Raw genomic sequence first — 13,357 nt, forward strand, 5'->3', positions numbered from 1 at the left:
CCCACTCTCCTCCTCCTCCCTCCCTTCCTCTCTCCCTCATCCTACTCTCACTCTCCACCTCGGTTTAATTTATCCACGAAGGCATCCTTGTGCAGGGAGCGCGTCTCTCCACCCTCCCTGCTGATTCTCAGAGTGTTCCCGTGCATGCCCGTGCAGCTGGAGAGCTGCTGCCTGCTCTGCCCTGCCAGACTCCACCGCGCCTGCTTAGCTCTGGCGTGAGATCCAGAGTGACGCATCACCGCTGGCAGAGCTGCTCGCAGCTCCCTGTGATCAGTTAATTAGCTTTCTGTGCTATTATTATGTCGTCATGGTGAATCTACCCACTCCTCCGATCAGAGAGGGGAGAAGAGAGGAAGCTGTAATTAGAGTGAATCTCATTAGAAACTGCTTCATCTAATCAGGCTCCCCCACACCCTCGAGTACAATTGAAGTTCGTTGCCTCAAAACAGTCCAAGCACAACAAAGTGCACAGCGTGACCCCGCGTGAAGGATGGTGCCATTCATATACTGCCACTTGCTTTGTTTAAGTTTCTGCTTGCCTGCTGTAATTCGAACACACAGAGAATTCAAAACTCGTCCAGGTTTGGCAGGTCGGGATCTGCAGGTTGCCTGAATATAATCATATACTTCAGGGATTATAATTCCAGGGCTGGTTCTGCTCTCAGGCCAGCTCGCAGGCTGCTTCTGGTGGTGGCAACGCCGTTGCCCGCCTGCATCTGAGGAAGCAATCTGGCATCTTCGCTTCGGAAACAGGAAGAAATCTTGATGGATCGGTGACAGCGCTCAGCACCTGGAGAACTGATCTGCACTTGAAGACCTCGGCACGTCCAGACCTCCTGAAGCCCCGTTCTAGGATGGACGTAGAACCAGCACATGCTCCCACGTCTGATCGCCCCCAGCTCCCGTGTCGGAGAACCTCTCAGTCTTCCAGCTGAAAAAGTCACCTCCAGGGGTCTTTACTTTCCCTGACACCTCCTTGGGTCCTCCTGGGAAGCCCAAGTGAAGATCCGAGGGGCAGAATCCCTTTGCACATCACAGCCCTTTGCTTGGCTCCCGCACAGGCTGCGCCCACGCTACGAAACGCATCCTGCCAGCCGCTGCGGGGCACAGCTGTGTACGGGATGCACACAGATGTATACTGCATGTATCTTTTTTTAACTAAGCCCCAAGAAAACCCATTAAACCCTGCAAATGTCAACTCTTGTGTTTACACTGCTGGGTAAAAAGCAAATTTGCCAGAGAAATCCCAGAGGAGACTGATGGCTGCGCAAGTTTCTCAGCAGCAGGCGCGTGCAGATCCCCGCTTCGCTCTGCACGCAGAAGCCCACCCCTCGCTCACAGCCCCTTCTGGGAGGTTGAGGTACCTGCAGCACCAGCTGCCATAAACGTAACGCAAAGCTGCTGATCTGTGAAGGGAGAAACTAGACGTTTCTTCTAAACGTTATCTTTTCTTCAGGTCAACAAAGCTGGGGGCAAGTACTGATGACTACTATAAACATTTTACAATCGCAGGGATGTTTGCTGGAGATTTTTGGACCCATTAACATCGTAACAGCATTAAAATGAAGTAATGGGCAGCACTTAGAGCGATGCAGTCCCACCCCTTGCCAAGCAAGGCTCAGACATAATAAAAGAGAAGATGGTTTCACGTAATAAAAGAGGGAATGGGAGCCTTCAGGGGTTGCCAGGTGAATTTTGCCGTGGCTGCAGGTTCAGCTAGAGCAGACGCGTGGTGGTGCAGCCCTGGTAACAGGACGTGCGTGGCCGGAGCCCGCGCTGGCCCGGCTCAGCCCCTTACCCGTAGAATTCGCAGGTCTGGTTTCCCAGGAGCACGGACACGCGGCTGCCGGCTCCCAGGTAGTGCCCGGAGATGGTCACCATGGTCCCTCCCGACTCCGGCCCGCGGCTGGGATTCAGAAAACTCACCGCTGGGGTCTGGAGAAAGAAAAAGACAAAGTCAGCGCTCCTGCCTGCTGCGAGGGGAGCTGTCAGCACCTTCCCCCAAGGATCTTCGGGCTTTGGCTGGGTGGGGATATCCTTTTTAAAAGGGAAAAGCAAAAGAGGGTTGTGTCCTGGGCATCTGGCAAATCGCCTGCTCCATTTTCAAACCCACTTCTGGAAGGGAGACGCACCTCAACAAAACAACTGCACGTTTAAGCCTCAGCAAAAATGTGTATTTACCTTCAACTTTGTTCGGAAACAAAGGTAAGCTGTCTGCACCGCAACTTCATAAAGATATCCCAAGCCAAGCAAATTGCCACAATGGAAATTTGAACCCCAATGTTTCAAGTTTGCCAATGTGGCAAAGCATCAGAAAACCCCACCAGGGCTGGATAATGGGAAATACCTGCACTACCTCAGCAAAAGGCAGCACCAGCTTAATAGGAACCACCAGTGACAGTATTGAGGGGGCAGAGCCTGCTTCCCATTGCTGATGGAAAGATGTCCTCGGTGGGCAAACACAGATCCCACCCGACTTTTTATCGGTGATATTATTGCAGCAATGCCACGTCTTTATCCTGCCTTGCACCGGGGTAGTTATTTATCCCCCTTAATAGAATTTGCAGAAAGCAGGTACCTTTTTATTTGTTTTCAATCAGTGGATATTACCAAATTGTTTTACTAATGCTTTCACATTACCCTCTTTATGACTCTCATCTGCAAAGGCTGGCAGCCTCCCAGCTCCACTCCCCTGGTACCACCTGCTTGGCAGCTCCATGTGTTTGTCCTGTTTTTTTTCTACTGTTTTCACAATGCAACCTGTGTTTTCTGGGTGCCACAGCATTTGCCAAAGCAGCTTAAGACCAAAAGCCTGTTTGACCCCTGAGTCCTGAACAGACCAGAGAAAAACGCACAATCCACCCTGTTGTGGGTAATTATGGAATAATATTACGGGAGGGAAAGACTCGTCCTTCACCTGCTCATGGTCTGCTCACAGCTCTTATCCCAGCTGGGGTCAGGAGTTGGACTCGATGATCCTCGCAGGTCCTTTCCAACTCAGGATATTCTATGATTACCCCAGCTAATGACAATACCAGACAATCTGAATGGCAATAGCAACAGTTACACTGAGTAGGCTCCGGAGCATTTCATACAACCAAGATGAGTGATTCCAGAATGCAAAAAACCTCCAAGGGATGTTCAGCGTATGATCACCCATCAAAAACCTCCTTTAGTCTCCAGCCCAACCCTGGCAACCGCTCCCAAGGTGAGTTAGGAACAAGCTGCAACGCTATGAACGCTCCAGACAGCGAGAGCCTGCTACCAGCCCCCTCCTCCTCCAGCTCCATCCCTGGGGCCACTTTGCTCGTGGGAGCCCGGGGACAGAAAGGAGCAGTTATTTAACACGTCCTCGAGGTCCAGCAGCTCCCAGACACACACCAGTGACAGAGCTGCAGGCAGGCTGGAAAGCACAGCCCTCCTCTGCATTCAAAAGCAACTGCAAGCATCTCCTGGTTACAAGCATCTTGCTGTTTCTGGTGTGAGCATCACCTTGTCGAAGCACTGCAATCCTTGGAAATTCAAAGCATTGCCAAAAATAGAAACTCAGGCTGTAACCCCACGCAGTCAGTCTTGTAAACAAGGGAAAGACAGGAGAGCTGAGGGCTCCTACAGACCTGCAAAACCTCCCAAGGCTGGGGTGAGGCCAGCATCGGATGAAAACCTGAGAGCTGAGTAAGAATTTTCCATCTTCAACTCATGATTTTGTGATAATTATGACAGATTTACAGATCCAAAGTAGCTCCAAGGTTCCACCTCCCCAGATAAAACGGGTGTAATTAAGGTGACAGCATCGCTCCTGCACAGTGTCAGGGACCAGATGAGCTCACCAAGGCATGAACCCTCTCAGGGTCAGAACAGAGCTCTGCTTTAAGGTACCAATCAATTTTACTACTGACTTTAATGGCAAAAACCGGCTGTAATGGAATTTGTGGCGGCGCTAAAGAGAAAAATAGAGGCCACCTAACAAAAGGAAATGATGTGCTGGAAGTTTTAGATGCCGGCGAAAAAAGAAACGATATAATCAGGGTAAGTGCTAGAAATCAGAAGCAACAGTGCAAAGGATGATAACGGTGGGCAAAATGCTCACCAGGTTGCTGCAAGGTACGACTCCAAGATTCATCTCCACAATTGCCTTCCGCTGGCTCCTGGTTATTATTTCACACAAAGCAAGAGAGAGCATCCTCCTCGTGTCACGTGGGGACCTGCCCTTCAATAACAGCAAAGCTGGGGACTGCACCGCCAGTGCCCTGGGATGCTCAGAGGCGTTTCTGGCATATTCGAGGAAAATGCGGTGATATTTTGCACCCCTGCTGTGTTGTTGGAATGAATGAAATCCCAGGAGGGGGTGTCATACCATGGGTAGGGTGGCAGGGGCTAGCCTGATTTATCTCTCAATTAGTTTACAAACTGTGGACAATTGGTAAGGGCTGGCATTTCCCTGCATACAGATTCCACTAAGCACAAAATCAATGGTGCTGGATGAAGAGCCCTGTTTAAGGAAAACTGGAGATATGAGAAACCTCAGCTGTGACTTTTAAGTTTATGAATCAAAAGGCTGCTAATCAAACAACCGAAAGGACCCACTCAACCAACAGAAGCCCACCAACCCAAAGAGCAGCTCTCTGTTACGCTGAACCACCACCATCCTGGGAGGGAAAAAAAAAATAAAAAAAAAATCCCAGAATTACCTTTCTATCCCAAAGGGCATCATGCTGAAAAAATTTAGACACAGAAACTAACTCAGGTATATTTAGGTTTCATGGGCTGTTGATTAAAACTAAGTTTCTAGCAGGACATCAGTACCCGTGTGGCAGTAGGACGGACTCTGGCGCTTGCTCTCCTGTCGTGCGATTCTGTGTTCTTGTAAAAAGGGCTACTGGTGCCTGTACGTGCAGACACGTCTGTACAGAAACATCTTCGAATCCAGCAAGAAGCAGCGCCCTAGATTCAGCCCCATTGACTAAGCACCAAAGTAACAACGTCCATTGCAAACAAAGGAAACTTCTGAGTGCCAACGCCAACTCCTTGACACCGCGTCACGCACAGAAAGTCCTCGGGTACGGAGCAAAGTTACGCTTTGTGTAACGCTCCTGCTGGGATCACAACAATGCACTCTGCAAGGAGGAACCGAGCCTCGCGGTTCGGAGGGTTATCGCTATTTTGGAGGTGCAAAGCTGAAACCGAGCGCCGTGGGAATCCTTGGGTTTAGGTTCCCACATAAATCCCATTTATTCTGTCGAGCGGTGCAAGCTCTAGATCCTGAAAACTGGGCTCGTTGACTGGGCTACCAAGAAATTGTGCCATGCCGTGGGGAAAGCATCAGGAAAAAAAAAAAAAAGGCAATTTTGGGATTGTGTTCCGGTGTTGAACCTCATCCCTTTGATACACGCGGTCGCAGAGCCCGGCTGTTCCCAGGGAGGACGTGTGCTGCCCCCTGCTCCCCTCGGCAAGGACACTCACCACGAACATGTACTGCTGCGTGGACTTGGCCGTGAACTCGGGCTTGCACTCTCCGATGCACAGGAGCACTGGGCCGGAGCTGATCCCTGGAAGCGCCTGCCCCATTTCACAGACGATCCTGGAAGCAGAAATGACCCAGTGAGGCTTTGGCAGGAGGTGCAAACAGTGCCCTGTGCAGCTTTTTTCCTTCTCTTTTTTTCACCCCTCTTTAACTTTGATATCTGCCTCTTTAGAAGTAGTTAATTACTGAGTCTATTTTTACCTCATGTAGTAATTTAAGGGAAAAAAAAATCAAAATTAGACATAATTATTACAAGCTGTAAACTCCAGAGCAAAGCAGAGCACTAATGGCAATATATTAGCCAGTAGCAAAGTGAGTGCGAAGTCCTTAGAGTAACAGATGAGTTCATTAAGGGAACAGCTCACACTGCAGTCTCCCAGTTAATCAAAACTGGAAAGCCTCCCGTGACGGATGCACTCAACCCCTTAACCGAGCTCGGGGTGGTTTGCTACGGGCTCCAAAGGAGGGAGAGGCCTGAGCCGTAGCCGGGCCAAGAACTCCTTTAGTTTCAATCCACTCTCCGCAAACCCACAAAGGAGCAGAGTGACGCAGTGAGCGTCGGTGCATGACCCTGGATCACCGACCGTGGGATTAACGTGTTTTTTTCCAAGCCTCGTTTATCAAGGAACAAAGAAATTTGTGGGTGCGAGGAGTCTCATGCAAACCTTTCTCACCGCATGTGATCTGACTAGGAGCCAACCCCTTTATTCCATAAATGTGAGACCTAAGGGCTCATGCGAGACTGATAAGGGCTAATATGAGACCCCGAGCTCTCCCTGGGGGCGATGTCCCCTCGGGCTGGGAAACCTCCCAAGGCTGATCCCTGAGGCACAGGGACCTGTCACCCACGGCCGGTCCTTGGTAAGCGACCGATGTCACGCACCACCCTGCAGTATGGTAACCTTGGTTCGAGACTTGGTAACCTTGCCTTTGCCTTGGTAACTTGGATTTTGGTAACCTTGATTTCACTTGGTAACTTTGATTTGTGCCTCGACAGTTCTGAATCACTGCTCAAAGGATTGTGCCGTGCAGTAACGGTGAACCTCGCCACTGAACTCTGTTAGGTCGTGCTTTTACAACATCGTTTTAAAGCCACTTTTGCCATCACCTTTAACAGCAATCCTTCCAGCGACCTAAACCCCCCACCCATGGCACCTGCCCGGGGATGACAGCGACAGCCACGGGGAGCAGCGGCACACACAGAACACGCCGGGGCTGGTAAAAGGAGCTCGTGGCACCAGAAGACACCGATGTCCTGCTCCTCACGTGGCCCAGCTCAGCCCTGTGGGCACGTCCTGAGGAAGGGAAAGCCGTAAAGGCAGGAGAGCTGCTGGGGTTAACCACAGCGGGCCAGGCTGGAAGATGGGGAAACCCTCATTCTGCACCCTGTAATCCAAACATCCCAGGGCACTGGGAATGCGTAACACCTGCAGGAGATGAGACCAGTGAAGTGCCAGGAGGCCTGAGGGAGGTTTGCAAAGGGCTCTGCAGCTGCACCTAAAGGGGATGGATGCTGCTCGCTCTCACGGCAACACTGGAAAGACAAATCCAAGAGCATCCTGCGAGGCACAAGGAACCTCAGGACAGGAGTAACCTGCCTCAGGGCTGGGGATGCAGCAACATGAGTGATGAGACACTTGTTGGTGTCTGTCCCCGAGAGCGAGAGCAGAGAAGAGCCAGAGCATCCCTCCCTCCCCGGGGAGGCTGACGGGGCTCTTGCAGAGCAGCAGGAAAACGCTCGCTCTTCTGCCGATCGCGTGCAAATGCATAAAAGGCTCTAATTTGCGAAGGCAGAGTTTCAGCTGCCTTCAGCAGCATTAAATTCACTGCAAATAAAATAAAGACAAAAGGGAAAAAGAACCTGCCGACAGCACGCGCAGGTGATGCCAGGAGGCCCTAATGAAATACATACGTGCTGGTAAAGAGCTGTAATGTGAAAGTCCTTAGTGCTGCACATCAAACCGGGCTGCTCAGAGAGAGACGCTGCCTTTGGAGAACAGGAGCTGAAGCATCTCAGCTGTGCGCCTTAATCTGCCAGGTGCTCCTCTCCCTGCCTTTCAGCCAGACACTGCCCATGCTCCTCTCTCCTCTATTTCATTACTTCTGCAGACGGGCAGTGGGGCGAGCAGGCAGGGTCTTTGTGCTGCTGGGCTGGGGGTTAGGGTGGGGGACCGGCATGTGGGAGCAGTGATCTCTGCTCCTGCCAGCCCGCAGGCAAACAGAGCAAGGTGAAGTGATCCCTGACCCCTCATGGGCAGAAGAGGAGTGGAGGTTTTATCCCACAAGAAGCAAGGATGCACCAAGCACTATATATGGGAAGAAACACCAAAGACTCAACTATTTTGCCTGTAAAGGACCAGCTGCCGTGCAATACCAGCCATGATGGGGCATAGGATGGGGCACGGGCGACCTGCTACACCTGATCCGGATTCCTGATAAAAGCCAAATTCCCAGCAGGTACCTTGTTACAAAATGATGCATTCGGCAGAGCTGTAGGGTGCTGATTGCTGGGCTAAGTGGCCCTTTCACCAACATTAACCTAATTGCTGGCTGATAGATTGCGTGGCTGGAGCATATGGTGAGTCATTACAGTCTTGGAATTCAGTCTGCCCACAGAACCCTTAAGAGGGTCCTTTTATCTGTATTCATCTTTAAAAGGCAGCTCTCATGCTAACGCTTGCTGTTATCTGCCCAGGGTAAATGTTTTAATGATGTTAACAAACTTTGAAAGCTGAAGAGCCGTAATTAGAGTCATGATTATAAAATCAGGGTTTCATATCATCAAAGGAGGATAATTTTATAATCTTCCATCCTTTATTTGAAAAATAAACTAAAACAAAATACTGCTCAGCAGAACAGCCCAAACCACTAGCAGTGACAGTGCTGTTGGTGCAGCGCTCGGAGCCCTTCCCGCAGTAACACCCGCGATGCTCTGCAGGCCCACAGCGCCCTTCATCCCGCACGGTGCACCGAGATACCGCACCATCCTCCTCCTCGCTGGTCGGAAGGGGACATTAATGTCACGTCCATCTTACCGATGGGGAAACAAAGACAAGGAGCGAGCAAAAACCAAACCAACGCCAACGTGTGTCAGTGACAGGTCCCTCCGCTCTGCCCGGGATCCACCAAGTGCGTTCCACCGCCTGTTGAGCTGCTCCTCGGGCTGGGGCAGACCCTGCTGCCGGGATCACTCGCGGGGCCCAGGCTCCCCCACCCTGACCACAAGCAGCAGGACCCCGCTCCGCAGCAGGAGAGATTGGACAACCCAAGGGGGGAGACATCACACACTGCTCCTCTCCTGCCCTCCACAAATGACCCCAACACACCCCTCAGCACCTCGGCTACACCAGAACAACCCCCCCGCCCCCTCCAGACCGCAACAGGAGCATGTGTCACTTCGGGAGGTTTATTTGCCCGTCCTCTGTAACATGCCTATTTTCTAATTTTTGGTTGACATTTTTCTTAGTGAAATAAATGAATTGACTCCAGCAGAGGCCCATTCGGATTAAGCGGCTGTCACCGCCTCACCCGCCTAACAAATGGCTGCGTGCAGGCGGCGGCGCCGGCTGAATTTCAAGTGCGATGGGGAGCAGAGGGGGCAGAGAGGCTCAGCGTCAACAGCAAGGTGCTCATCAGAAAAGTTGCTTAGCAAAGCAGGAACCTCGGTGTGGAAGGAAACAAAACACTTAATGAAAGCTTAAAGGGCTGCTTAACCCCCGCAGAGAGCACCCAGGCACCTCATCCCTGCGTGGGAACAGCACGCCCTGGTCCAGGCACCATCCACCTCCAGAGCCCCCCCCTGCAGGGTGGGGAGATGCTGCGCGGGGTCTGGATGAGTTCCTGGCCTCCTGCACCTTTGCTGGGGGCCAGGGAAGAGGCTCCGTGCAGGGTGCCCAGCCCCGGGGACCCGTGGCGGGGCCAGCTCAGCTCCGCGAGGCCACTCACTGTTCTGCGACGACGTAGTGCTCGGGCAGGGGCGTGCACTGCACCCCGGCAACCTGCACCCCGTGGGCGATCTCGGAGAAATCCAGGCCCAGGTTCACACCACGGATGGTCACCCTCGTCCCTCCTTCTGGGGGGCCTGACACTGTCAGGATCTAGAAGGAAACAAAGCAAGGGAAGTTGAGCTGGTGTCCCCACAGCACCCGCGCTGCTTCAGCCCCACACCTGGCTTGGAAACAGCCTTTGGCTTTGCAGGATGCGCAGGGGGGCTGAGTGCTGCCACCTCCACCTGCTCCTGCTGCCAAGGCACGTCAGTGCCACCTTCTCATGGCTCCTCTGGATGTCTTGGAGGAGCCCAAGGATACTGAAATCCATCTGCGCTGCGCTCCAGGAGAGGACATCGAGGTCCCTGAGCTGGCCGAGGGGCGTAGGCACCGCCATCCCCCAGAAAGCCTTGCAGGATAAGTCTGGCTCCTTTTTTATATATACAGAAGATGGTAAGTCACCTTCCAGAAGTAGCCTGCTGCTTTGGAGAACTTTAACTTCTGCCTTGGCTGTTCGCTGAACGTTAATGTCACATTTTATTAGCAAGTTGGCACCTCAAATGACTTAGAAATGTTAAAGGGTGAGGTGTGTGCTTTAAAGCTGCCTGTTTATAGCCTGCCTCAGCCATAATCATTCTGCTTCTATAGACTTTCATTAAGGACAATATCCTCTTCAATTAGGAGTATAAATTACAATAATGCATAGTCACAAAATTTGGACCCAAGACTCTCAAATAGTTGTCCTGAATCTACCACCAGTCTGTTGTCGCTCTTGGGTGAGTTACTAATCTTCCCCATGCTACAGCTGTTATCGATAAATAAACATAATCCATAATAATGCAATTTAATTAATTTAATAGATAAATCTTGTTTACGCCTGTTTGTTCCACCCTTGTCTTTGGCAAGACTCGAGCTCTTCAGACCCTTTTCCTTGGCGTTTCCAGATGGATGGCTGCTTTTCTTTCACCTTCTTAAGGGCTCGCTGCTCCCTGGACGTGAGCGGGTTAGGACGGTGGCAAAACCCCAGCCCCATCACGAGAGCACGGCCTGGCCACCTGAGTGCACCCCAAAGCAGCTCTTGTGGGACCCCCTGCACTCTCCAGTGCCACGGGGCACGTCTCCCCCGTCCCCCCCTCCCCGTGCGAACTGCGAGCGCCGTCAGGACACCCCAGTTCCCCATTGCTTCTGCGGCCCCCAGCTCCCCTCAGCACCTCCCTGCCTTTCAAATCCCAGCTGAAGGCATCGTCCTTCTCCCTCACACACACCCGCCACTCTTTGTTTCTTGCTCTCCACCTCTCTAAGGTGCTGCTCTCGAATTTGGCCACACGTGCCGGGCTTCACCCGCTCCAGCAGAGCCAGGAGCTGCCCCGTACACCAAACCTCCACCTCCTTCCTCTGCCTAGGCTTTGATTTCCACCTCCCTCTCTCCTGCACCGCACCACTGAGGTTTCTAATTTGCTCCCCAGACGCTGCCTGTTGTGCTGCGGGTTTTTCTGTAACTCACTCCGCGTGGCATGTCTCGTATCATTTAGCTCCGTGCAGCACTACGTGCCCGTAAAAGACACTCCAAAACCAAGTAACACTTTGCATCACACCAGGTCCTGAAGGCCTGCGCGGGTAATGTTTACATCGCTAGTTGGGAATCACCAGTTCACATACTTGACAGTTACAACTGTCCTTTGCAGCTCTAGATTATGTTAAAATGCGTTTGCCGGAGCACTTACACCGCCGGGCTTGTTGTCTCATCGCTGTTCAGAAAAAGTCACAGTTTGCCATTTCCCGACCTCACCACAACCAGCGGAGCCAACCGGCCTCACCAAACAAAGCAGAGCTGATTCTGTATTTTGAAAATGTCCTGACCTGGAAAATCCCCAATATGGAGCTCCACTCGACCTAGATTTTAGTGGCCGCTAATTGAACAGTTTTGAAGTAACTGTGCCATAAAGCAGCCCCAGGGTTAGAACAGATGCATTCAATTAATTACAGCTGGAGAGATTCAGTCAAAATTGCAGAAAGAAGATAAGTCTTAAAGGTCCCGTTGCACCGAGTGCCCACGACCCCTCCGAGCAGCATCCCTGGGTCACCTCGTCGTGTTGCGGATGCTCGGCCAGGGCAGCAAACCCAGCCCGGGGCAGCTGCTGCCGGCGTGGGCTGCCCGAACCCCCCGGCGTGGCTGTGCTGGGGAGCTGCTCAGCCTGCAGGGCTGGAGGCAATGACAGGCCAGATTTCTTCTTAATCAGATGGGATTAGGAAGAAATATTCCCCAGTTTCAAGAACTACACTGTAGTAGAACGGCTTTTCGCTCAGAGGTCTGTGGAGGATGAAAAGAACCTGCAAAGGGCAGCTAAGGAAAACCAAGGCCATTACCAGGAATGGTCCATCCATTGTTTAGGGGTCTGCACCTCTGCTGGAAGTTTTTTCTGGTTGTTTGCAAAACTGAAGCTGTCTGAAAGACACTGAGATCTAGAGCAGGGTGTGCGAGGCAGGACCTTTGGCTCTGCTATCTCCTGAATTACTCTGAGCAGGTCACCTCTCCCCTTGCTTGAAACAAATCGGCGATCCACTGCCTCTGACAAGTGTGTTCCTGCTGCTCAGGGAAAGGATTCATGCGAGTGTGAAGCGCTGTATTACTCACAGAAAGGAGCCAAATACAGAGATGAGGTGGGTGGTGGTAGGAGCTTGGTTACCCCCACGCTCTGTCCTTACATCACCTCAGGGATGCAGATGCACCACTGCATTCCTGTTGCTGCTGCTTCCTACTTGAAACCAAGGGAGGGACCCCAGGGATCCCCGAGGTTGGGATGTGAGGGATCCCAGGGATCCCCAAGGTTGGAATGTGAGGGACCCCAGGGATCCTCGAGGTTGGGATGTGAGGGATCCCAGGGATCCCCAAGGTTGGGATGAGGGATCCCAGGGATCCCCGCGGTTGGGATGAGGGATCCCAGGGATCCCCGAGGTTGGATCTGAGGGATCCCACGGGATCCCCGACATGCTGCTCGCACACCTCCCTCCCCAGCCCGCAGAAGCTGCTGCCGTGACGGTGCAGCTAACTGCTCTCAGCCTCACGTCGCTGGCTGCACGGTTCAGCGTTTCCAACATGAAACAATATTTAGCCTCCAGAAGAAGTGTCTGTGCACGAGAGAGGGAGACTGAGGGCTGGCTGCGAGTGGGCCGGGGCTCTCCTCCCGGAGCTGGAGGCAAGCTGGGAGCCGAAGACCGTTCGTTCTGCACAATAACCACTTGGCAGCTGTTGGGGCACGGAGAGAGCACCCGGCTTGCAGAATAAATGGCATAACCCCTGCCCCCTCCCAAAATGTCATCCACCTTCAGTCTCTTTGTCTTTTTTCATCCTGCTCTAAGCGAGCTGGATCCCAGCTGATGAGCCCAGCAGGGAACCAGCACATAAGCATTGTCATCCCGGCATGATCCCTCCTTGTCTCTGCCTTAGCTGATAGCACATTCAGAACCTAATTGTTATCTCAGCAGAGCAACTCCATTATTCAGCCTGACACTGCCCCCCCCTTCAGCTGTTTGTTGCACTGATGTTATATTAATGAGGCCTGCAAATAAATGAATAGGAGATCAGAGTGCCGCTTGTTCGCGAGGAAACTGATTTTTATTTATTTATTGCTAAGACCACAGACCGTGTAGAAGTTTTATGCTGTGAAAGGGACACTGTTGGTGACAGCTGGGCCTCTCACTCCGAAAAAGAAAAGGGCTGTGTATATCCTACTGCTCACTTACTTTTATGACTATTAAAACACGATCTCTTCTTAGTAGCTGTGCATCCCCCAAAGGCACTGGCGCCTGGGAGCCAGGCCCTTGACCTCCTGCTTGGCAGAAAGAG

At 52.1% G+C, this 13,357-nt stretch overlaps 1 protein-coding gene across 1 annotated transcript in view; it reads right to left on the bottom strand.

Moving 5' to 3' along the window:
* Positions 1 to 13,357, bottom strand: part of PLXNA2 (plexin A2) — a 105,219-nt gene that overhangs the window by 34,855 nt on the left and 57,007 nt on the right. The window contains exons 10-12 of the mRNA XM_026864207.1: positions 9,470 to 9,621; positions 5,464 to 5,581; positions 1,799 to 1,935 (exon numbers count right to left, since the gene is read on the bottom strand). Coding sequence (XP_026720008.1) covers positions 1,799 to 1,935; positions 5,464 to 5,581; positions 9,470 to 9,621 — 407 coding nt within the window. The remainder of the gene's footprint in view (positions 1 to 1,798; positions 1,936 to 5,463; positions 5,582 to 9,469; positions 9,622 to 13,357) is intronic.

This window comes from Athene cunicularia (assembly GCF_003259725.1).
Source record: "Athene cunicularia isolate RWA chromosome 26 unlocalized genomic scaffold, athCun1 chr26_part1, whole genome shotgun sequence".
NCBI classification, from domain to species: Eukaryota; Metazoa; Chordata; class Aves; order Strigiformes; family Strigidae; genus Athene; species Athene cunicularia.